Here is a 25,280-nt window from a genome sequence, read left to right on the forward strand (position 1 = left end):
AGAAGTAGGAACTAAGGTTGCTGAACTGCATCCCCTAGATGCCATAACCAGCTTAGCCAACAGTGAAGAATTATGGGAGTTGTAGTTTAAAAACATAAGAATATCATACACTTTCCACTCTGAACAGCTGCTAGATGTGGACATTGGAGCAAGTAATCCACGTATGAATGTAAGTCGTTATAAAATAAGATTGTAAAAGACTCTTGGAGGCAAGATTAAATGTTGCATGAACAGATTTTCTTTTGCCTAATTGAACTTTTTCTTATTCTCTCCTTCACTCTCCATAACCCCAGCCCTCACCCCAAAACCGCTCTGAAATATTCTCAAATGTTCCAAAACAGATGAGGAATTGTCTGTTTCCATTTATCCCACCTGAAAGGAGTTATTTCATATGCAGGACTTCCTAGGTGGACACGCTGAATGGATGCTTAGCTGGAACTCTCAGCACTAGAAAACCTTTCATTAGAAAAAGGAAATATTCTATGTTGGGATGTACTTAAATAAGCAAAATAAAGAGAGGGGGGAAATTTTGTTCTTTATAATTATTAAATGACATTTGTATTCAAGAAACCAGAGCTATCTGAAAAGGTGCAAAAAATAGCTATAAGACAACAGCAATGACAATGGTATCTCAGTCACCCAGGATTTATAGCATTTTAGGTTAATGATCACTTACAGCTTTAATAGGAGTCAAAATTATTCAAGTTTCTTAGTCTGAAAGGTGCTGCTATAGTGCATTTCTCACCTTTAACGCAGAGGCCAAGCTGACCATGTGCTCATTCAAGGTACTCTCAGACTCTTTATAGGTCAGGCAGGTGAACTGATATTCCTCCGGATCGAAGGCATCTGCTCCCTGCTGCTCCACGTCATTTGCCACCCCCACATAGTAATCCTCAATGTCCCCAGGATCTTCATCCTCTTCCTCCTCATCACAGTTTGGATCATAGTCCTCTTCATTGCTGTCAGAGCCTTGGCTGTTCATGTCCACAGACATCTTAGTGCCCCGCCAAACTGCAGAGCAGCGATACAATGTCTCCTTCGTTCTCCACCACTTTATTGTTCTTTTGACTTCATTTGACTGGTCTGCCTCCTAAATTTGGGTGCGGGGTGGAAGACAGGTGGATAAGAGAAAGAGGAAAAAACAGCTCAGTTGTTATACTCACGAAGTATAAACAAATAGTCTACCAATAACCTAATTTTAAAAGAAAGCAAAAATGTGGCATAATTAAAATAAGGTTCTCACCTAAAATAGGCTCTCAGCCACTTTCTGGTAAGTGTTCAAATCTAGCCACATCATTCTTATAGTCCACTGCTTAAGGATTCACATTCAAATTCCTGCTCATGTATGCTCGTCATTGTTTGCCTGTTTACTTTCCCAACTTAGTTTCCTTCACAAGACTATCACACAAATACCAGCAAAAATAAGTAAATATAAAAGATTTGTCACTTGAGAAAGTGCTACAGAAAAATGCAAATGAAAAATGTCCCTGTTCTCAATTGTCGTCTTTGTCTCGGTTCCTAGTAAAGACATAAAATCAGTTCTTAAACTGTAAACTATTCAAGATTCATATCTTTGTAGTGCTTAACAGCTCTCATTTGTGCTATTTCCTATTTCAGACATCTCATCCAGATGCTATTTTCTCAATTTAAAAATTGCTTTTTTCTACTCCTGCCTTTGCATTTTCAGTTCCTGATGTTACATGCACATCAACAACCTCTTCCTTACCTTCACACCTACAAATAGCTCCTTTTCTGCCTTCAAAATGTACTTTTCTGCAACACGTATGTTGAAGCACCACAGCCTTGCCTTTCTGCATTATGTGTTAACACTTTATCCTCACAACTTTCTCACCTAAATGTTAATCTATATAGGGAAGAACTATGGCAGTAATGTTTGTGGCACTAGATAAACTGTGCACAGTAACAGTGACACCTTGTACCTTTGAAGTATGCAACTCATTTCACATGACTTTTAAGAGGTAAAAGTACTTGCATTACTCATAGTAGAAAGGCATATAGCCTGGAATACCAGTAGAAAAGGGAAATTGAGAAATGTGCTAGTTTATAACCCAATTAGAAGTTAGTGGCTAAAAGGCAAACAAACCAAGAGCTGTCACATGTATATGGGTTTTTGATAAAGGTGCCATCACCTAGATATGGCCGTAGTCTTCTTAAAACCATGATGAGAAAATATCTTTCAGGCTTACAAAATAGTACAAAACAAGTCTTCTACACAAGACAGATCTCTCACTTTGGGCCTAGTCTAATACAACACATTTCACACTCGAATACAGTGATAGAGGTGTTCTACTTTTAACAAAAGTAATTACAGCTTGGCTCAAGAAAAATACCATTATCCAATATAATACAGTCATCCATCCTATCAACGGATTCTGCAGTTATGAATTGAACCATCCAAACCTTGAAAACATATATTTATTGTGGGGGAGGGGGGGAGCTGAAGGAGGAAAACCATTTTCCCCATTTCAGCTGGTTATTCCCTCCACACTTCCCATATCATAAAGGAGGATTGTTTCCACAACGGGGACATGGGTGGGGGGAATAACAGGAAAACGGGGAAATTGTTTAACTTCTTCAACTCACCCTCCAACCCATAAAATGGATTATCCTTCTCTCTCTAGTGCCCTCCACCCAGATAATGGAACAGTACCAGAGCTTCTATGAAAACATAGTGTTTCTACAGAATACTGTACTGATTTCTATGGTCAAGAGCATGTCAAATTTCAAAAATAGGTTGGCAGTTCCAACATACTACTGAAAAGACGAATGCATACATACTTTCCCGAGGCAGACATTCATGTTTTTAGAAGAAAGTGGGCAATTGCCAAGGCACACAACACGAAATGTGATGTTAAAATATCAATTAACTGGGAGAAATGGTATTTAATGCCAGAGTTCAATAACCTTCATATTCTAGTAAAAGTATATTCAGAAGTTATGTCATTTCAAAACCAAACCCTATCCTCAAGTCCTTTAGAGAATAACATTTTCTGTTGCAACAAGAACTCAATATGCCACACCATTTAATTAAAACAAAACATTGCCCCTCAGAACAGTAAAGATTATACATTTTCAAAATACTTCAGTGTGTGTTACCAATAAATGACTGTAGAAACCCCATCATTTTTATAGATGTCCATGCCATGACAGCATGAGTAAAAGGTATGGATTGGGGAAAGATCAAAAATCATAGTACAGGGACTGATGAAGAATTGAGTACTCATCTGTGCACAGTGTGTCCCCCTTCTTTAATATTGATAGAGATCTACTCTGATCAGGTAAAAATTTAGGAGGGGAGGAAGAGGATAGAACCTGGCATAGCTAAACGTATTCACTTATAACACACAGCCTCTTTAGTTTTTCATTCTAAAATTCTATCTATATTACCATGCACAACATAACAAAAGTCTTTAACCTAACAAACTTATGTGATGGCATGGAATGCCATGTGTAGTACAGAATCTCTAGGAAGAAAAGAATTGATCTTTGCATCCTAGATTTTGTGAGTTGTTAGTTTGGCGAGGATTAATATATTATACAGATCCAGGAAGACTTTAGTAGGATTGAGAAAAGTGAAGAAGCAGTTTGGTTAAAAGAAAATTGAAAACCAGACAACCAACTGAGAAATAAAGAGCTGAAGGAAGGTTTCTGATGTTTTTGAGGGCTATGGATCATAGGCCATAGATAATGAAGTCTAGAACTTGACATGAACTACACAGATGGAAATTCTACATGTCAAGGCTTCCACTCTGTATTATACCACAGAGGCATGAAATCTTACAATGGATGCCTATTAAAAATATCACTCAATTACACGAGAAAACAGAAAGTACAGCTGGGACAAAACCAAAGAAAAAGGACAAATTTTTTCTTACATCTCCCTGTTCTTTTCAGAATAGAATGCTGAAGCCGGCTTATCTGCAAAGAAATCAAAAGTAACTACCAGCAACTTTTAACAATTTGTTCTAAACTACATTGTCTGACAGAAACTAACACGTAGCACTACATTATCAAATCATTGACAGTATCTCTAATACAGTGTGAAAATTTTTAGAAAGTAAATGTTATGGACTACTTTCTGACAGGATTATAAAGAATTTTTTTTACACTATAACTAAACTCCCATGGTTAAACCTTCATAGAATATTTTCTTTTCTTTTTTTTAAGATGGCAGATCTTTTGATCATTTTATACAGCCCTGACATGAAAAATTAGATCACCATGCCCTGGAAAATATTTGAGATCTCTGTTATTACTACACATTCAGACAGCTACCCTTTTGTCAAAATATCAATTATAATTTTTTTAAAATATCAGTACTAGAACAGAAATATTAATTTTCTAAAGAAGAATGAAGAAAACCCAATTTAATGCTTCATTGCAAAAGAAGGGTTTGCAAGACAAACCATTCTTTCCCATGTTTGCACGATGTTCACACATTGAAATCTGGAAATCTCACATAAGCTGCTGTCAGAGATTTTTCAACGGCAGTACAAAAGGAAATGCTTTCAACAAATTAGCTACCAAAACATGAAGACTAATCTGAGATTGACTATTTCAATTTAGGTGGTGCTCACCTTTATTTTGCCTAAGGAGTCGTTTATTAAGGTGATTAATGCAAATATATTACATTATTTGAGACAATGTAGTTATTTACAAATACTAGACTCTGAGACAGCTAGCTAACATCATAAGCTTGAATGCAGAAATAACTGCAAGAACATTCACACACAAGAGCATCCACCCATTTTAGTCTAAATCAAACAGGAAGATGACTATTACATAGACTTGTTAAGTAACATCAAGCCTATTCACTGTCGGGGAGGGCTTTGATCTCAGGAAGGGATGGCATTCATACATTTTGTATGGAAAAACCAATATTGAGAAAAACTTCTGAAACCATTTTATTAGGTGTTCCCTAATTAGAGTTTGGGATAGATATAAAAGGAATTTTTATACAAAAACACCATGATGGGTTTCCCCACTCGAAGCCAATCAAAGAAGATTACTTGGATAGGTGAAATGGTCACCATATAAAGATTTTCTGGTAGGGAAGTTAGACCTGCCTAGTTTAAAATCTCATCAAGAGATTCAGGAAAGATACAAGGAAGTTTCATGGCTTCATTACTTACAAATCAGGGAGCATTTCAATTTGGATAGAAAACTAGGATTCTCCAAAGATGATTATTGGGAAAAACTGACGCAAACTGAAAACAAACTAATAACATGGATATACAACAAATTGCTTAATTGGGCCACAGAAACAGAAGAAATAAAAAACTCAATGATAAAATGGGCTAGAAATATAGGCAGACCGATACAGCTCAAAGAGTGGGAAGAAATTTGGATGAACAAAATGAGATTCACTGATGCCTCAGATTTGAGGGAAAATTGGTTAAAAATGCTACACCGCTGGTACATGACACCGAATAAATTGGGAATGATGTACAAAGAGGCAGACAACAAATGTTGGAAGTGTAAGACCAGGGAAGGATCATACTTCCACATGTGGTGGTCTTGCGAGAAAACAATGGCTTACTGGAAAAGTATTCACAAAGAATGTAAAAAAATTCTTCAAAAGGATTTTTCTATGAAACCGGAATACTACCTACTAGGAATGTTCAACACTGAGCTCTTTGCGGATCGGAATAAAGACAAATTATTTACCTATTTAGTGACAGAGGCAAGACTGGTCTTTGCAAAAGATTGGAAGATGGACAAAATACCAGAGAAGACTTGGATACTTAAAGTTATGGAGATAAAGGATATGGATAAGCTAACATTCCTGCTGAAAGAGAGTACCGGTAGAGGAACTAAAATGACAGACTGGTCTACCTTTGAAGAATATTTACAGAAGAAATAAAGAACCGAAGGGGAAAGAAACAATTTCTATAAATATTTTCTTTTTTATCAAACCTGAGAATATAGAAGAAAGAAGAACGGAAGTAACGAACTACCCTTTATTACCCCTCCCCCCATTGCTCCCCCTTTTTCCCTTTTTCCTTTCCTACATGTGTGTGTGTATGTGTGTTTTTTTTCTCTTTTGGGGTTTTTCCTTTTTGGACATTTTTTTGTCTCTCTTCTACCTGTTTTTCCTACTTTCCTTTACCGAAGATGTTTTCCCACTTTTTATGTAGTAAAAACCTTTTTCTTTCTTGTAATAAAAAATATTTTTTAAAAGCCTATTCAGTGTAGCAAAGGCTTATCCCTGTGGAAGAAAAGTAGCTAAATCCAAATCCATCCATTAGTTTCATCTATTTGTTCACCTAGTCATTAGCATATCTTGCCAACATGGCTGGAATCACCAACTGAAGGAAATAATGACCCTCTAAATGGCACTTAACTAGGTCCCAACAGTGTTCATATATATAAAGCTGCAGAGGGGATCTGAATATTTTCACTTCAGTGCCTGCCATATTAACTGTCAAAGTGAATGTAGCAGGCCAAGAAGGTTCCTATGAATAATAGTGCCTTGTGTACCCCAGTGCAAACACAGCATACTCTCTAAACAGTGGCTATATTCATATTTAGAATCATAGAATCATAGAATAGTAGAGTTGGAAGAGACCTCATGGGCCATCTAGTCCAACCCCCCGCTAAGAAGCAGGAAATCGCATTCAAAGCACCCCCGACAGATGGCCATCCAGCCTCTGCTTAAAAGCTTCCAAAGAAGGAGCCTCCACCACAGTCCGGGGGAGAGAGTTCCACTGCCGAACAGCCCTCACAGTGAGGAGGTTCTTCCTGATGTTCAGGTGGAATCTCCTTTCCTGTAGTTTGAAGCCATTGTTCCGTGTCCTAGTCTGCAGGGCAGCAGCAAATAAGCTTGCTCCCTCCTCCCTATGACTTTATTTGTTAGCAACATTTACATCCTGACTTCTTTATGTGAGCTGAAGGTCGCATTTGTAGCTCTTCTACTCCTCACTTTATCCTTAGGCAGCAACCCTATGAGGGAGGTCACGATGAGAGACACTGAATGGTTCAAGGTCACCTAGACAGTTTCATGACTGTGGAGACTTGAACTGGAGCATTTCATGCACTATCTCAGGAGGAGAGGACTACTTTATTTTAGCTCCAAAGCATATTTGTCCGTACAGTACCTCACAAAATATTAAGAGAGCAATAATAAGAACATTTCTAAGAAAGCTCAGAGATGTCACTGTGGTTTCCCCTAAAAACAGGATTACAACAGTTGGAAGGGATGGCATGGGCCAACCAGTCCAACCCCATTCTGCCATGCAGGAACACTTATAACAGATGGTCATCCAAATTCTGCTTAGCACCGCCCGCCCCCCCCGCCCCCCGGCAAAAAAGGAGAGATTCCACCAGCCTCAAGGCAGCAGACTATCTCACTGTCAAACAGCTTTTATGACCAGGACATTATTCCTAATTTTCAGATATTGTAAAATGTCTTTCTCTGTAGTTTAAATCCATTACTCTGAGCTGGAACAGCAGCAAACAAGCAGGCTCCATCTTGGTCATCTTTTCAAATATTTAAACATGGCTCTCAGCTTTGAAAAGCCACTGGGTCATCCTTGGTAAATCATATTCTCAGGCTCACACAACCATATAACCCAGAATATCAAGGCAGAAAACCCCACCATATCTGCTTTGAACTGAGTTATCTGAATCTACACTGCCATATATTCCAGTTCAAAGTAGAAAATGTGGGATTTTATTCAGCTGTGTGGAAGTGGCCTCCAAGAAAATCCTGAGATAGGGTTTTTGCCATAACTTGGGAATGAAGTCAAGACACACAACAATACTCCCTAAATACACTTTCCCATCTGATATTGGAAACTAAGCATGATCAGCCTTGTTTGGGATAATGCCAATGAATAGTAGGTTCAGTAGTTTCTATTTCTGAGAGAAAAACTGGCCAATTCTCCTCTGAGTATTTCTTGCCCAAGAAAGCCCTGTAAAGCTCATGAGGTGTCCATAGGTTTACAGATGACTTGGAGGCACATAAACTCACACATACATCATGGTACCAGCCTGCAACAATACATCTCTTTCAACACCTCTCACTCCACATATTTTGTTTTCTCCCATTTACTTTACCTGATTTTTTTTGTCCAGTTCAAAAACAGGGATCTTGTAGGACAATACATAAAACAAATCTGGTAGCATGAGCTTTTGTAGACCAAGTCTTCCTGCAAATGCATCTGAGGAAGTAGATTTAGGTTGCAACTAAACTGCAGAATTAAAGCTGTTTGATGCCATTTTAGCTGCCATTGCTCAATGCTATGAAATTATGGGATTTGTTTTGTGGTGAGGTACTCAAATTCTTTGGCAACTAAGGCTAAAAACATAAAACTAGAACTTCTCAGGATTCTATAGCATTGAGCCGTAGCAGTTCAAGTGGTGTAAAACTGCATGAATTCCTCAGTGATTCCCAAACATCGGTACTCTGAGTGTTTAGGACCTCAGCTTCCAGAAGCCTGAGCTACATTGCCCAGCAGTTGAGATTTTGGGGAGCTGAAGACAAAAACATATGAGGGACCAAAGTTTGGGAGTTTATGATGGTGAACGAATGCAATTTGGCTCCACTTTAACTGCCATGGCTCAATGCTTTGGAATCATAGGGTCTACGGTTTCATAAGGTCTTCAGTCTTCTCGGACAAAGAGCACAGATGACTGACTAAACTACAATTCTCATGATTCCACAGCATTGAGCCATGACAGTTAAAGTGGGGCCAAACTGCATTCATTCTACACTGCAGTTGCTTTCTGAGAGAACACAATTATCAGCCGAAGCCTTTGTAAGATATCTACCAAGATTACACAGCATTCCACACATTGTAGAATTAATGGATGATGTACCTGGGCTACAACACGGCTGAAGTTTGCCCATGCCTGTACAAGACCCCATTACATACTGATCTTCCATTTTAAGTTGAATATCAACCTCATAGTAAAATAAGGCCCAGTCCTCGCCCTCTCATACATACTTTTAAAAATGCCAGCTTAAAATTCATAGTTTAAAATTGACATAACAGATGGGTCATTCTTTTTATTACTATGTAAAACAAGGCTCAGGTTGCTTCCCTAATGTCGCCCAGTCTTTTCCCTCTCATCCATTCTTGTAAAAATGCCAGCTTAAAATCCATAGTTTAAAATCAACATTAAAAATAGGTCTTTTTTATTACTATGATTAATGGGTGCATCTGAACTGTACAGTTACAGCAATCTGGCATTATTTCAATTGCCATGCCTGAACTAAAAACTAAACTAAACTAAAACTAAAAACACTCCCCCCTTACTCTCTTTTTAAAAAAACTGCTAAACACATTTATGTTCCATAGCATATAGAGGAAGAGGTTTAGAATATCATGTATAATTACCTCAAACTGGTAACTGCGTTTCACTCTAGGTTGGCTGGCTATATAAAAATCTTAATGAATTTTTAACAGATTTTAGATTTGTTTACATTTCTGTCGTGTTTTGATGTTAGATGTGTGGTTATGTTATTACTTAATTTTTGTTTATCTATCTGTTATGATTATAATTTTGTTAGTTGTGAATTTTCTTTTGGGATCTAGGGGGCGGGGGTTGTTTATTGTGTTGTCAAAGGCTTTCATGGCCAGAATCATTGGATTTCTTTGAGTTTTCCAGGATGTATGGCCATGCTCCAGAAGCATTCTCTCCTGATGTTTTGCCCATATCCATTGCAGGCATCCTCAGAGGTCGTGAGGAATTAGGCAAGTGGGGTTTATATATCTGTGAAATGTTCAGGTCTGGCTGTTTCCTGCCTGGGGGAATCCTTTGTTGGAAGGTGTTAACTGGCCCTGATTGTTTGTTGTCTGGAATTCCCTTGTCTTCTGAGAGTTGTTCTTTATATACTGTCCTGATGTTAGGATTTTTTTTTTTTGGAAGACAGGGAAACTCCAAACATGAAATAATCAGGGACAGTTAACACCTCCCAACAAAGGATTCCCCAGGCAGGAAACAGCCAGGCCTTGAAGCTATTTACTACTAATCAAGCTGTCCAATTGCAACATTCTCACCTCCCTCAAACAGAAAAGAGTTCTTTCTCCCACCCTGAACATTCCAGATATATAAACCCCACTTGCCTAGTTTCCAACAGACCTCACAATCTCTGAGGATGCCTGCCATAGATGTGGACCAAACATCAGGAGAGAATGCTTTTGGAACATGGCCATACAGCCCAGAAAATGCAAAGCAACTCTGTTATTTATCTTTGTTAGTGTATTTTGGCATTGAATGTTTGCCAATTAAAACTTGTACACCAGTTGTGCCCAGACCTTGGGAAGTCTGACTTGGCCATGGTGTTTCATGTTCTTGTTACATCTCATATAGACTACTGCAACACGCTCTACATGAGGTTGCCTTTGAAGACAGCCAGGAAACTTCGATTTGTCCATCAGGCGGCAACCAGATTTCTAACTGGGCCGGTGTACTACTCCTCTATTACGTTAGCTCCACTGGCTGCCAGTCTGCTACCAAGCCCAATTCAAAGTGCTGGCCTTAGCCTATAAAGCCCTATACAGTTCTGGTCCAACTTTCCTGGCCAAATGCATCTCCCTCTATGAGCCTATAAGACAGGGGTCCTCAAACTTTTTAAGCAGAGGGCCGGTCCACGGTCCCTCACAGTGTTGGGGGGCCAGACTATAGTTTAAAAACAAATATGAACAAATTCCTATGCACACTGCATATGTCTTATTTGTAGTGCAAAAAAAAAGGCCAAAGAAATGTTATGGTTTGCAAAGGCACTCTGCTATATTTGTGTGTTAACTGGAAAATGAAGTGCATGAAGCCGATTGGCTGAACCTGCAAAGGCCTGTAATTTGATTTGAAACTGTTTCTGTTCGGCTGCTAGAGAACCGGTTTGAACAAGTTTTTGTTCAGTGTGAGTCTGTGTGGTGACTGAGTACTGCCTGGGGAAGATGGCTCTGTACTCAGAGAGTCCTTGCTATTTCTGAGGCCTTGTTTGCTACTGGGAAAAGAGGATGAAGAACCAGGACTGTATTCTTCACTGAAGCAGATTTATGGACTGAAAAAGGGACTGTTTATGACTGCTGGGTTTCTGTAAGCAATCAGAGGGACCATTGTGAATACCATTGTTCTTTGGATCTCTTGGAATTAGTAAAGTTCTTGTATTATTTGTTCTGCAAATCTGAGTGGTGCGTCATTCTGCAGGGTGACTCTAGGCTCATGGGCACACGTAAGAGCTTCTGTTTACCATCTACAATGCGCAACATGAAAGAACAATACAGTATTTAAAAATAAGAACAATTTTAACCCACATAAACCTACCAGGATTTCAATGGGAAGCATGGGCCTGCTTCTTGCTGATGAGATAGTCAAGATAATTAGGATGGTTGTTGTTGTTGTTGTTGTGTGCCTTCAAGTCATTTCAGACTTAGGGCAAGCCTAAGTCTAAAACCGAGGACAGGGGCCGGATAAATGACCTTGGAGGGCCGCATGTGGCCCCCGGGCCTTAGTTTGGGGACCCCTGCTATAAGAGCTTAAGATCAACTGGGGTGGCCCTGCTCTCTGTCCCAATCTCTTCGCAAGCGCGACTGGTTGGGATGAGAGACAGGGCCTTCTCAGTGGTGGCCCTTGGCTGTGGAACTCCCTTCTCAGTGACATCAGGCAGGCCCCATCCCTCCTGGTTTTAAGAAAAAAACTTAAAACCTGGCTTTTCACGTAATCGTTTGGTGAATAGGAAACTACGGAATGAGACAGCTTGAATAATGGAATATGGATTTTGGAAAACTATTTGGATATGAGATCATGACTTTGCATGTTATCTTGTTTTCATCTGTTTAATTTAATCTGTTCTGAGTTCAAATTGTTTTATATACTTGTGCAGTGGTTCTCAACCTCGGGTCCCCAGATGTTTTTGGCCTTCAACCCAGATATCCTAACAGCTGGTTGACTAACTGGGATTTCTGGTAGTTGTAGGCCAAAAACATCTGGGGACCCCAGGTTGAGAACCACTGTACTAGTGGTTTTATTTTGTATTGTACTGTGTTTTTATTTTATGCGTTGTTTTAGGCACCTTGTGTCATATGTAAGCCACCCTGAGTCCCTTTGAGGAGATGGAGGCGGGGTACAAAAATAAAGTTGCTGTTGTTAATATTATTATTATTATGTATTTTAATTGCTCATGTTTAAATTGTTGATATTTTGTTGAGATGTATTTTAACGTTTGCAAGCTACCTTGAGTCCCCTCTGGGGTAGAGAAAGGCGGGATAGAAATGAAGTAAATTACAAAATAATGTTCTTTTTTGTTGGAAACCACCCTGAGTCCCTTTGGGGAGATAGGTAAAGGTAAAGGTTTCCCCTGACGTTAAGTCCAGTCGTGACCGACTCTGGGGGTTGGTGCTCATCTCCATTTCGAAGCCGAAGAGCCGGCGTTGTCCGTAGACACCTCCAAGGTCATGGGGCCGGCATGACTGCATGGAACGCCATTACCTTCCTGCTGGAGCGGTACCTATTGATCTACTCACATTTGCATGTTTTTGAACTGCTAGGTTGGCAGAAGCTGGACTTTAACATCGGGCACTCACTCCGCTCCCCGGATTTGAACCTGGGACCTTTCCAGTTCAGCAGCTCAGCGCTTTAACACACTGAGCCACCAGAGGCTCCTGGAGCCTCCGGTGGCCTAGGGGATAAAAGCCTTGTGACTTGAAGGTTGGGTTGCTGACTTGAAGGCTGCCAGGTTTGAATCCCACCCGGGGAGAGTGGGATGAGCTCCCTCTATCAGCTCCAGCTCCATGTGGGGACACGAGAGAAGCCGCCCACAAGGATGGTAAAAACATCAAAAACATCCGGGCGTCCCCTGGGTAACGTCCTTGCAGGCAGTCAATTCTCTCACTCCAGAAGCAACCTGACAGTTGCTCCTGACACAAAAAAAAACAGAGGCTCCTTTGGGGAGATAGGGCAGTATATATTATTATAATGCTAAGGAAAGATGAGAGTTATAGTTTGGTCTCTTGGCACCACTCTTTGGAAGGCGAATACAAACCACAGCTCCAAGGACCCCATAAGGCCAGGCATGGGCAAACTTGGGCCCTCCAGGTGTGTTGGACTTGAACTCCCACCATTCCTAACAGCCTCAGGTCCTTTCCTTTTTCCCCTCAGACGTTTAAGCTGAGGGATCTGAGGGGTTGCCAAGCTGCCTTAATTCGACGCTGTTGAATAGTGACAAGAATACAAAAAGAATGAAAGGCCTATCTTTTCATGAAGGGAGAAGCCAAGCACCATTCCCTTGAGGCTATGCGAGGCCCACAGACACCCCCTCCCTCCCTCCCTCCATGTAAACAAGGCCCGGCTTCTTCCCCTCAGAGACTCTTACCCTAAGAGCGGTGGGGATGGGCACGGCCTCTTCAGCAACGGCAAGCGAAAGGGAAGACCAAAGGGAGAAAGGAAAGGGGAAAAGATCCAATCACCTCCCCACCGAGGAGAAGAAGAGCTCCTCCATCTGTAGCCGGGCCGCTGTGGCCTGCGCACCGGAAGCCGTGGCCTCCAGCGCGGCGTCACTTCCGCCACCGAGAAAGCCGCTGACGTAGGAGGAGCTGGAGAGGCAGGATAGAACGAACCATTATTCGGAGCGCAAGGGGGGAAGTAAGGGAAGGGGAGAGAGAAAGCGTTCTATGGGCCGAACCATTTGGAGAGTGAAGAGGGGAAGGATCGAGTCTTTCTTCTTTCCTTCCTTCTTGCCTATCTTTTGCTGTGTTTGAAGGACTGCCAAAGGACGGTCCACTTTGTTGGAGGTTCTCAATAGAAGACCTACCCAGTTCAAGGCTGACATGAGCAGAGGATAATAATCATAATACATAACATTGAAAATTATATGTATATGTGTGTATATAAAAAGGTAAAGGTTTTCCCCTGATGTTAAGTCCAGTCATGTCTGGCTCTGGGGGTTGGTGCTCATCTCCATTTCTAAGCCGAAGAGCCAGCGTTGTCCATAGACACCTCCAAGGTCATGTGGCCGGCATGACTGCATGGAGCGCCGTTACCTTCCCGCCAGAGCGGTACCTATTGATCTACTCACATTTGCATGTTTTCAAACTGCTAGGTTGGCAGAAGTTGGAGCTAACAGCGGGTGCTCACTCTGCTCCCGGGATTTGAACCTGTGACCTTTCGGTCTGCAAGTCCAGCAGCTCAGCGCTTTAACACACTTCCCCACTGGGGCTCCTTTTATATGTGTGTGTGTGTATATATACACAGTAGAGTCTCACTTATCCAAGCTAAATGGGCCGGCAGAAGCTTGGATAAGCGAATATCTTGGATAATAAGGAGGGATTAAGGAAAAGCCCATTAAACATCAAATTAGGTTATGATTTTACAAATTAAGCGCCAAAACATCATGTTATACAACAAATTTGACAGAAAACGGAGTAATGTTATGTTGTAATTACTGTATTTACGAATTTAGCACCAAAATATCACGATATATTGAAAACATTGACTACAAAAATACATTGGATAATCCAGAACCTTGGATAAGTGAGACTCTACTGTGTGTGTGTGTGTATGGTATTACACATACACACACATATATATGTTGTGTATATATATATTTGCAGGACCACCTCAGCAAGCAAGAGTCCAAAAGTGGCAGGCTAGAACCCAGAACCTCAAGCCATGGCTGACACCCAATGAGAGACTCCCTCCTGGGCATACAGAAGACTGGGCGACTTGGAATGTGCTGAACAGACTGCGCTCTGGCACCATGAGATGCAGAGCCAACCTTAAGAAATGGAGCCACAAAGTGGAGTCTACGACATGCTAGTGTGGAGAAGAGAAGACCACAGACCACCTATTACAATGCAGTCTGAGTCCTGTCACATGCACAATGGAGGACCTTATAGCAACACCAGAGGCCCTCAAAGGACATTTAGTATAATGCCAAGTTTTAAACATTGTTTGTGTTTTTAAATACATTACAAATGTACCCTCGCTTTGTTTCTGACATGATAAATAAAATAAATAGTGGTATAGTACAATATAGTAATATTTAATACTAATATTGTTCTATGCTAATAATATAATATATACTGTATATACATATAATATTGATAATAATATAATGTAATACAATATAAGATAATCAATATAATAATACGTAATAATATAGTGATATAGTAAGACTACTAATATATTAAATACAATTATTACTGATATAATTACTACTTTCTTCTTCTTCCATTCCAGATTATCCTCTGCTGTGTTTGAAAGGCTGCCAAAGACAGTCTTCTTTGTTGGAGGATTTCCAATCGAAGACCTACCCAGTTCAAGGCTGACATGAGCAAAGGATAATAATCATAATACATAATAATAAAATTATATTATTATATATTACATGTAATATTACTAATAATATTGCAGTATAGTGGTATAATATCAGAGCCCCTGGTAGTGCAGCAGATTAAACTGCTGAGCTGCTGAACTTGCTGACTGAAAGGTCAGCGGTTCGATTCCGGGGAGCGGGGTGAGCTTCTGCTGTTAGCCTCAACTTCTGCCAACTTAGCAGTTTGAAAATATGCAAATGTGAGTAGATCAATAGATACCGCTCCGGTGAGAAAGTAGTAGTGCTTCATGCAGTCATGCTGGCCACATGACCTTGGAGGTGTCTACAGACAACGCCGGCTCTTATATATATACATACATACAGTGTGTATGTATATACACCACCACCACCCGACATATATATATAAGGTTTATTATGTATAATATATACTATTATAATATATATATAGTAGGTAAAGATTTCCCCTGATGTTAAGTCCAGTCGTGTTCGATTCTGGGGGTTGGTGCTTCTCTCCATTTCTAAGCCGAAGCATTGCGCCATGGCAATGAAAATACTGTCAAAGCGCATTAATGTCTACAGTGTAGATGCAACCCAGGAAGTTCTTAAACCCCTTATTCTGATGCATCAGTTCTGACATGGTATGCACATAATAATCATTAGTAGGAAAAAAAAACCATGCTTAGGGATTGTGGAAGACCTAGTCATCCTCAGTCTTGTGTTCATTGCTGACAAAGGAAACAGATACTGTACTGCTCAATCTTGCCACTAGATGGAGGAAAGTTGTTGCTAAGTCATTTTCAGCATTCTTTCCAGTCTGAGCAAATGCAGAACATTGTTCTATCTGAATTCAGACTGCAGATGAATTATTTAACAAATAGAGGCAACTAATGTCATCAAAACATTCTTCTGCATTGTACTTTTCTCTGTCTTCCTCTTACAAATAATATCAAGTGTTCAGCATGCCTTCTAAGTTTGTCTCCACACTGTAGAATTAATCTAGTTTGATACCACTCTCCCTACCATGGTTAAATGGTATGGGATCCTGGGAGTTGTAGTTTCGTGAGGCACCTGCACTGTTTCTTGGGGAGGGCAAAAGAACTTGTAAAATGACAACTCCCTTGATTTGTAAGTACTGTTGAACTTGCAGTGGTATCAAATTGCATCAATATCAAAAGTGAACGCAGAATTTAATAATCATTATGCGAGAAGATAATTGAGAATCTGAAACACATACGAGGTCTGATTTTATTCTAAGGGTATATCCAACTGTAGAATTAACACAGTCTGAAACCACTTTAACTGCCCTAGCTCAATGCTATGGAATCCTGGGGGTTATAGTTTTACAGTGTCTTTATCCTTCTCTGCCAAAGAGTGCTCTTGCCTCGCCAAACTACAAATCCCGGGATTCAAGATCATTGAGCCATAGCAGTTAAGGTGGAGCCAAATTACATTAATTCTACATTGTAGAAGAACCCCAAGATAAAATTTGCCCTATTTTTAAAAAGTCTCTAAATTTGTACTATTTTTTAGAAGTCCTTTCCCCAGACTATTTAAATTCTTCCCTTCAAGGCAGTAATGAGTGTTACTTCTGCAAATTTGTTTACTGTCCTCATGTTTACTGTATGGGCACAATTTAGCCCTTCAAACGTCATTTGAATACAGGTCCCAACATTCTTCCTCATTGACTGTACAGACAAAGGGTTTCTGTGTCTTAAAGTCGAATAATATCAGGAGGTTCACATGGTTAGCTTGAAATAAATTTTTGGAATGTGTCCATGAGAATTGTTGGCTTCTTGGTTTGGGAATTTCTGTATATAATAATGTATTATTTGACCTCATGTATAAGTTGAGGACAGGTTTGGGGGTTAGGATCTAGGAGTCTTCAAATCCAGTTCAAATAATGTGGATTAACTGCTTTGATAATCTGGGTTATATGGCAGCGGTTTAGTAGACCACAAAATGAGCAAGAGTCAACAGTGTGATGTGTCTTCTAAAAAAAAGCTAGGCTGCAAGAATAAAAATATAATGTCTAGATCGAGGGAAGTCATAGTCCCACTCCATTTTGCTTTGGTCAAAACTCACCTGGAATATTACTGTGTCCAGTTCTGGGCACCACAATTCAAGAAGGATATGGACAAGCTGGAAGGTGTCCAGAGAAGGGCGATCAAAATTATCAAAGCATTTGGAAACCAAGGCTGATGAGAAATGGCTAAGGGAGCAGGATTTGTTTAGCTTGGAGAAAACAATGCTAAAAGAGGCAATTGATGAGCGATTTCAGCTAATTGCTAACACTCAGATTCAGAGCCTGGCATACATTGCTTCTCCAAAGGCTAGATCAAGATACGAACCAGGTTTGAAGGCAAAACGAACAAAAGTTTATTCTTTCCATCCAGAAAGGATGAAAGTACAGAGTCTGCACTCAAAATAACTGGCATAAAGCATGCAGGGAAATACAAAGCATTTGACAGTCCTTCAAAACACCTGCACCCTCCCCTAATTGTCTGGAAAGCCAGCCCAGTTTGGATCTTGGTTTCAGTTGGCTGTGGATTTCTCCTGATGTCATTGGCTGGAGCTCCCCTCGTGGCGGGGGGGCGGGGGGGGAGAACAGTTGTGGATGGGTGGTTTAAAGTCCAAGGCTTTTTAAAGGTCCACCCCCATGAGGGATGTGAATCCAGGAATGGGTTGACATCAAATGTGAATTGCCCCTTGATTAATTTAATGTCCAGTCCAGGTAAACACAAAGAGTTTGGAAAACACAAAAGGATGCTTGGGATTATTTGATTGAATAATGGGCTGGTCTCGCTCACAGCAGTTACGCTGATCCAAATCAGTGAATATTCTCAGTTTCATCAATGGAAGCCAGGAAGTTTCCCAACACACAGAAAAGGATTTATTAACAGGAAGGAGATTTATCAATGATAAGGAGATTTGGTTCACAGAAGCACAATAGAAATTCCATCAACGGGACTCTGGCACCTTCAGGCTTTAATACATTAGCCAAGTCTCAAGGCATGAGACTGGACAAGTCAGTTTTACAAATCTGTAGTTTTAGATCAATAAGGATTAATTTAATTTGATATTTGTTGTTTATTCATTCAGCCACTTCCGACTCTTCATGATATAGTTTGTACAATTTCATACAGGTGGATTTCATAAACAAGGGGAGGAGCGGTATTTCGACTTTGCGAAATTGGTTAAAAGAAAAAAATAAAATTAATTTATTTTTAATTTATCTCTGTTAGTTCGTGTTTAATCATAAGGAGATCAATTTCTCGATAACAACATGATAGCCATGTTTAAATATCTGAAAAGATGTCACAGTGAGCAGGAGGCATGTTTGTTTTCTGTTCTGAAGACTAAGACATGGAGCAATAGTTTTAAATTGCAGGGAAAGGGATTCCACCTAAACATTAGGAAGAACTTCCTGGTGGCAAGAACTGTCCAATGCCATAGAATCCTAGGAGATGCAATTTGGTGAGGCATGAACATGCACCAGCATCAAAACCCTTGTGAAACTTCAATGATTCTATAGCATTGAGCAGTGATAACGTAGCGTCACACTGCAATCATTCTACAGATGTACCTTAAAACACAACTTTACCATTTTGTCTCAAAATAACTTGGTCTTAACAAGACTCCGGTAATTTTGAAAACGATTCCGAAGATATCAGCGAGCTGTCGCTGCCAAATATTGTCTTCTAATTCTCTAAAATATCCTAGAACACTGGCCTCTTTGCAGCCTATGAGTGTATTAAGATCTCTTCATTCCTTTGAAATGTTTCTGTGCCACTTATCTGTTGAAATGATATGCAAAGCAGCTTGCAGCAACCACCCTCAGTGCAAACCGCAAGTCATTGCTTGGAAAGATAATTTTTTTTGACTGCAGGGACATCCCTTTAGGCTGAAACTATATCAGCTGTTTGGAGGAACATTTCCTGGAAATCTACACAAAGCAGATGGGACCTTGCCCACGCACAGATGCCTTCTGCTCCTGCCGGCTGCCAATGCAACTACGATTAAGACAATCAGGAACAGTAATTGAGGTATCTCACCATTGCTAAGCATGTCTTGTTTTTGAAAGAACACCAGAAAAAGCCTTGTCTCTTAACAAGTAGGAGGGGAAAAAAGATTTCTGAGTGCTTTTCATTTTCTATTGCCTCATTATAGACACTCCACACATTTCTCTGTGTTATTAAGATGCCAATCTTTAGGGGTGCATCTATACTGTAAAATTAATGTGGTTTGACACCACTTAAAGTGCCATGACTCAATGCATTGGATTAATGGGATTTGTAGTTTGGTAAGCTACAAGCACTCTTTGTCAGAGAAAGCCAAGCACATTGTAAAGCTATGATTCCTATGACATTGAGCCCGGGTAGTGAATGCAGTAAGACCCGGTGGCGAAGTGCGTTAAAGCACTGAGCTGGAGACCAAAAGGTCCCAGGTTCAAACCCCGGGAGCGGCGTGAGCAGCCGCTGTTAGCTCCAGCTCCTGCCAACCTAGCAGTTCGAAAACATGCCAATGTGAGTAGATCAATAGGTACCGCTCTGGCGGGAAGGTAACGGCGCTCCATGCAGTCATGCTGGCCACATGACTTGGAGGTGTCTACGGACAACGCCGACTCTTCGGCTTAGAAATGGAGATGAGCACCAATCCCCAGTCAGACATGACTGGACTTAATGTCAGGGGAAACCTTTACCTTTGTAGTGAAAGTAGTATCAAGCTGCATTCATTCTATAATATAGGTATTATCTTCTGATCTCCAGTTTGAGGTCTAGCATTTGAATTCCTGTTCTTGTCCTATGTTAATGAGATCAGTATTAGAAATTAATCTTGTGTTTATTGCTTTATCTCATTGGCCTTTTCCTGCTCAATACTAGGTTGAGCTTTTCAGCCCTGATGCAAATTTGCGTTGTCATTTTGATATTTAAATTGTTTTACATTATTTCCCTGCAAAGCAGCCATGCTGTCATTTATTTCATGCTATGAGACGGATGGATTAAAAGTTGTTCCCGAGCTAAGACTATTGGGTAGGCTAAGGATTTATCTATACTGTGGAATGAATGCAGTTTGACGCCACTTTAACTGGCATGGCTCAGCATTATGGAGTCCTTAGATTTGGACACGGTTCGGGTCCTGCCTATCTTCGTGACCCCATCTCCCCCTATAAACCAGCATGGGCTCTAAGATCTGCCAGGGAGGCCCTCCTCTCAGTTCTGCCTCCATTTCAAGCATGGTTGGTGGGGACAAGAGAGAGGGCCTTCTCGGTGGTGGCCTGCGGCTCTGCAACGCTCTTCCCAGAGAGATTAGACAGTCCCGCTCACTATTAACCTTCAGGAAAGAGCTAAAAACATGGCTATGGAAACAGGTTTTTGACAATGGCTAAATGGTTTTACATCGAACATTGAAGAATATAATTAAAAATCTAATTGGGAATTAATTAGGAAAGTGGTGGGGAGGTTCTAAGAATAGCACAGTGTAAGTATTATGCATTATTTATTTTGTTTTATTCATGTATGATGTCTTTTTGTCTATTAAGGTTGGATTAATGTCGTTATTGTCAGTTGTGTATTTAATTTGAAACATTTACTTGTTTCATTATGTATTTTGTGATTTTCTATTGTTGTGAGCTGCTTCAAGTCCTTGTGGGGAGATGGAGCGGGATATAAATAAAGTTGTTATTATTATTATTATTATGAGGCACCAGCATTCATGGCAGAAAAGGCTAAATACCTTGTAAAATTACAACTCCTGTGATTACATTGCATGTATCCATGGCAGTTAAAGTGGTGCCAAATTGCATTCATTCTACAGAGTTAATACATCCTCGGTCTACTGTCCAGATGTTTACTGTTGACAAGCAACACTTGGGCTCAGCAGCTATCCCTTCTTGCATATGTATGCATGTTTAATCTTTAAAGATAATTTGACAATAACAATTCAAACAACACAATAACTTCCAAAGTTTGGCCCATATATGCTTAGGCTTTGACTTCCAGTCTTTATGTTTGCTACTCTTTCAGGGAGATGAGATTTGACAATTTCCGCAAGACCAAATGTTGAGTACCAGAGAAAGAGGAGATGCCTTCAAACATAAGACTGGCTTTTGTAATCTAGGCATATGGCTACTCTCCTTTTAATTATGCATTTGTGTCTGTAAACTGCCAACAAAGAAGCAAAATACACTGTTTTCTTCCACTAAAATAAGGGTTACCAAAGTGAAAACAAGAGGGACCCTGTATCTTGTGTAATAATAATAATAATAATAATAATAATAATAATAGCTTTATTTTTATAACTTGTCTCCATCTCTCCGAGGGGACTCGGGGTGGCTTACATGAGTACCCAAGCCCGAAACAAATATACAGTGTTCCCTCACTATGTCGCAGTTCACTTTTCACGGATTCGCTGTTTCGCGGTTTTTCAATAAACTCTAAAAGAATATTATAAATCATAAAAAATTACAATTTACAGCCTAAGGAAGGGAGGAAGGAGAAGCTGAAGGGAGAGAAAAGGAGCCCAAGCGGAAATGGTAGGAGAAGGAAGCGATTTATCAACACCCGATTGGTTGATAAAGACTTAAAATAGTGTATAACTACTAAAATAATGTATAAAATAAAATACATAACAGTAAATTAAAAACAGTTAAAACCACAGAGTAAAATATCATACAGACAATGTGATTTTCTGGATGTGTTTTCTCATGTTGTCTCTCATATTTGAGGTATACCTATGATGTCAATTACAGGCCTCTCGCATCTTTTTAAATGGGAGAACTTGTACAATTAGTATCTGACTACTTTTTTTGTACATCCATGTAGAAGAGGAGATTCTAGCAGTTGTTGCTTGTTACCTGTTTGTAAGAGAAAGAGTAAGCCAGCAGGATTCTTAAGGAAAGAAAAAAAAAACCAAAAACAAATGTAGGACGTAATCACACAAGAGATTTGTTTAACTATTGCACTGGGGTAGATCCATGATTCATCTTTATTTATCTTTAGTAAACTCTCACGTTGTTGCACAGCATTTCCATAGTTATTGGTTCACATTTTTAATGGTCAGGAAAAATTCATGAATAGCTTCCATATTGCTGCTGTTTGGCTACTGTTTGTAATGCAATCATTTCCTTCCACAGCAGTTCTGATATCCTGGCAATAATGTGATGTGAGTGGGCAGCGTTCTCCTCTTCCTCCCTGGCATCAAGAAGTGAAGTAATCTTGCTTTACACATGGTTTTTAAACAAATATTTGCCATAATTGCCATTGTGGGTCGCCAGGGTGCTGCAATTATACAGTGCCCTTAATTTGTAAGAAGCCTTGAAAAGGTGCAAATGTGGCATAAAAAGGAAAAAAAAAACATTAAATATCACACCTACACTGTTTAGGCCAGACACAAGTAAGAAGGCAGGGTCAAGCAAGGCAGTGCAGAAGACTGGGAGAATGTTAAAACATGAAGTGCAACCCTAGTGCTATTGGAGAAAAGTCTGAAAATTATTATTCCCATATGAATTTGTTTCCATCTGCTTAACACCATTGCTGCAAGGCAATAAACTGGTGTGATAAAACTGTAAAATATAGCTCAAAAATGTTTAATCTGTAATAACAAGTATGTTTCAAGCCTATGCATGTCTACTTCAGCTTCAGACTACTACCACTGTTCATCATTTCTAAATTTCAGCTTTCAGTTTACAAATCTTGTGAACCCATTGCATTTCTCTCTCTGTGTGTGTGTGTTTATATATCTGCCGATTTAGAATAATCTGTCATTGCATTAAACGGAGAATTCTAGTCCACAAACCCGAATGCCATAATAAATATCTTATTCTTAAACATGTTTGTTGTCCATGGGTAACACTTATATTGAGTGTATCTATGCTATAGAATTAGTGCAATTTGATACCACTTTCATTTCCATGACTCAGTGTTATGGAATGATGGTGATGTTGAGCACCGAAATTAATAAAATTATGAAATTGAGACCACAGCGATCAGAGTTCAGCTGACCTGTTATGCGGACAATTGGAGGTACAGAGGAGCACAGAAGCAGCTGCCATTATCCCGAATACATTCTATCTTCTCCCTTTATTACAAAAAATAACCCCTTCAATAAATGTGCATTGTGGTGTGTTATCCTATATTTTGATTCTTTGCATCCTTTTTGTCTCCTGTGTCTTTTCCTCTCTTCTTTTGCATCTTGCAGCCGGCCCCGATAACCACCTAGCCCCGTAGTCCCCACGGCCCTCAGAGCGGGGTTGCCTTCCTTACCTTCCCCAACATATAACCCCAACTGTCCCCCAAGTCAACCCTTGCTCCGTGGGTACCCCGGTTCCCGTGTTTGCGAGCCCCCGATAACCACAGACCCCCTGTATATATATATTTTTTTAATTTACAGTATTTATATTCCGCCCTTCTCACCCCGAAGGGGACTCAGGGCAGATCACATTATATACATATAGGGCAAACATTCAATGCCCATATACACATAGAACCAAGATAGAAACAGACGCAGAGGCAATTTAACTTCTCCTGAGGGGATGTTCGATTCTGGCCACAGGGGGGAGCAGCTGCTTCATCATCCACTCTGATGGCACTTCCTCATTCCAACGTCGTAAATTAGTTAAATTTGCCTCCCCACTTTATAAGTGGTACCTTATTTCCTACTTGATAGATGCAACTATCTTTCAGGTTGCTCGGTCAGCAACGACCAGGGGCTATTTTTTTTTAATTGACGGGTGCTCACCCCGCCACAGGCTGGCCTCAAACTCATGACCTCATGGTCAGAGTGATTTATTACAGCAGGCTGCTCACCAGCCTGCGCCACAGCCCAGCCCGGCCCTGCGCCACAGCCATATTTTGTGTTTCATATAAAACTTTTGGAAATCAAGACCCAGCTGTAGGCGGAATCTGGACTGCTCCCTCAGAAGTCCCAGGACTTCTGAGGGCACTGTCTGCAAAGCCCTCTTTCCGGGCTCCATAAACCTGGAATATCCGAGAGGGCACCCACGCTCTCCCAAACCCCCTTAAAAACTGGTTAAAATTTTTTTAAAAATTCCTCCTTTCTGTTGAAATTGTCCACATGCTTGTGAATTTCAATGGCTTCTCTGTGTAGTCTGACATGGTGATTGTTAGAGTGGTCACTGAAGTACACAAGCATGTGAACAATTTCAACTGAAGGGAGGAAACCATGAAAATGAACAAAACCTGGCGACCAGTATTTTTTTTTTTTTTAAAAAAAAACAAACTCTAAAATCAGAACAGTAAATAAAGGTCAACAGTCAGAAAACGGGAATTCCAGACAGGAAACAATCAGGGCCTGCTAACACCTCCCAACAAAGGATTCCCCGAAGCAGGAAGCAGGAAGCAGCCAGGCTTTGAAGCTGCAAGGCTAATCAATGCTAACCAAACCGGCCAATTGCAACATTTACAGACAAGAGTTCTTTCTCCCACCCTGGACATTATTCCACAGATATATAAACCCCACTTGCCTAGTTTCCAACAGACCTCACAATCTCTGACGATGCCAGCTGTAGATGTGGGTGAAACGTCTGGAGAGAATGCTTCTGGAACATGGCCATACAACCCGGAAAACTGTGAAAACAAATAGATACATTCTAACTGATCCTCAATGAGGACTGCAGACTTGAAGAGTGTGGGGTTAACTTCCCACAGTTTTCAGCTATGAAAGGTTCCAGGGAGAAAGCAGGTTTGAGTAAATGTAACCACAAAGGGTGCATCTACACCAGACCTGGGCAAACGTGGGCCCTCCAGGTGTTTTGGACTTCAACTCCCACCGTTCCTAACGGCCTCAGGCCCTTTCCTTTTCCCCCTCAGCCTGAGGCCGTTAGGAACGGTGGGAGTTGAAGTCCAAAATACCTGGAGGGCCCAAGTTTGCCCTATGGCTGCTTTACAGTATGAATACACCCTTTCATTCGTTATGCGCATTCGCTCTCTACTTTTCCTCTCTCTATGGGCACCCTCCT

The 25,280-nt window shown here is 40.4% G+C and overlaps 1 protein-coding gene and 2 long non-coding RNA genes across 5 annotated transcripts in view; 2 read left to right on the plus strand and 1 right to left on the minus strand.

Annotated features, from left to right (window-relative positions):
• The window catches only part of arih2 (ariadne RBR E3 ubiquitin protein ligase 2), a 39,924-nt gene extending 26,428 nt beyond the window's left edge, over positions 1 to 13,496 (minus strand). Inside the window, exons 1-3 of one of the 2 annotated variants that reach the window (XM_008105437.3) lie at positions 13,343 to 13,483; positions 3,897 to 3,939; positions 746 to 1,090 (exon numbers count right to left, since the gene is read on the minus strand). In XM_008105437.3, the coding sequence (XP_008103644.2) occupies positions 746 to 994 (249 nt within the window). In that variant the 5' untranslated portion in view covers positions 995 to 1,090; positions 3,897 to 3,939; positions 13,343 to 13,483. Of the gene's footprint in view, positions 1 to 745; positions 1,091 to 3,896; positions 3,940 to 13,342 lie in introns of both variants that reach the window. The other variant, XM_003217844.4, reaches the window with a different exon arrangement.
• Positions 13,497 to 13,520: 24 nt separating this feature from the next.
• On the plus strand, positions 13,521 to 14,999 carry LOC134297093 (uncharacterized). 2 transcript variants are annotated; one of them, XR_010003821.1, is made up of 2 exons: positions 13,521 to 13,611; positions 14,580 to 14,999. It is a non-coding gene; the product is annotated as an uncharacterized LOC134297093 (long non-coding RNA). The 2 variants fall into 2 exon arrangements; XR_010003822.1 differs by having other exon boundaries at positions 13,545 to 14,024.
• Positions 15,000 to 18,712: 3,713 nt separating this feature from the next.
• On the plus strand, positions 18,713 to 24,340 carry LOC134297094 (uncharacterized). Its single transcript, XR_010003823.1, has 2 exons — positions 18,713 to 19,347; positions 22,437 to 24,340. It is a non-coding gene; the product is annotated as an uncharacterized LOC134297094 (long non-coding RNA).
• Positions 24,341 to 25,280: the final 940 nt, after the last annotated feature.

Source organism: Anolis carolinensis, chromosome 2 (genome assembly GCF_035594765.1).
Source record: "Anolis carolinensis isolate JA03-04 chromosome 2, rAnoCar3.1.pri, whole genome shotgun sequence".
NCBI lineage: Eukaryota > Metazoa > Chordata > Lepidosauria > Squamata > Dactyloidae > Anolis > Anolis carolinensis.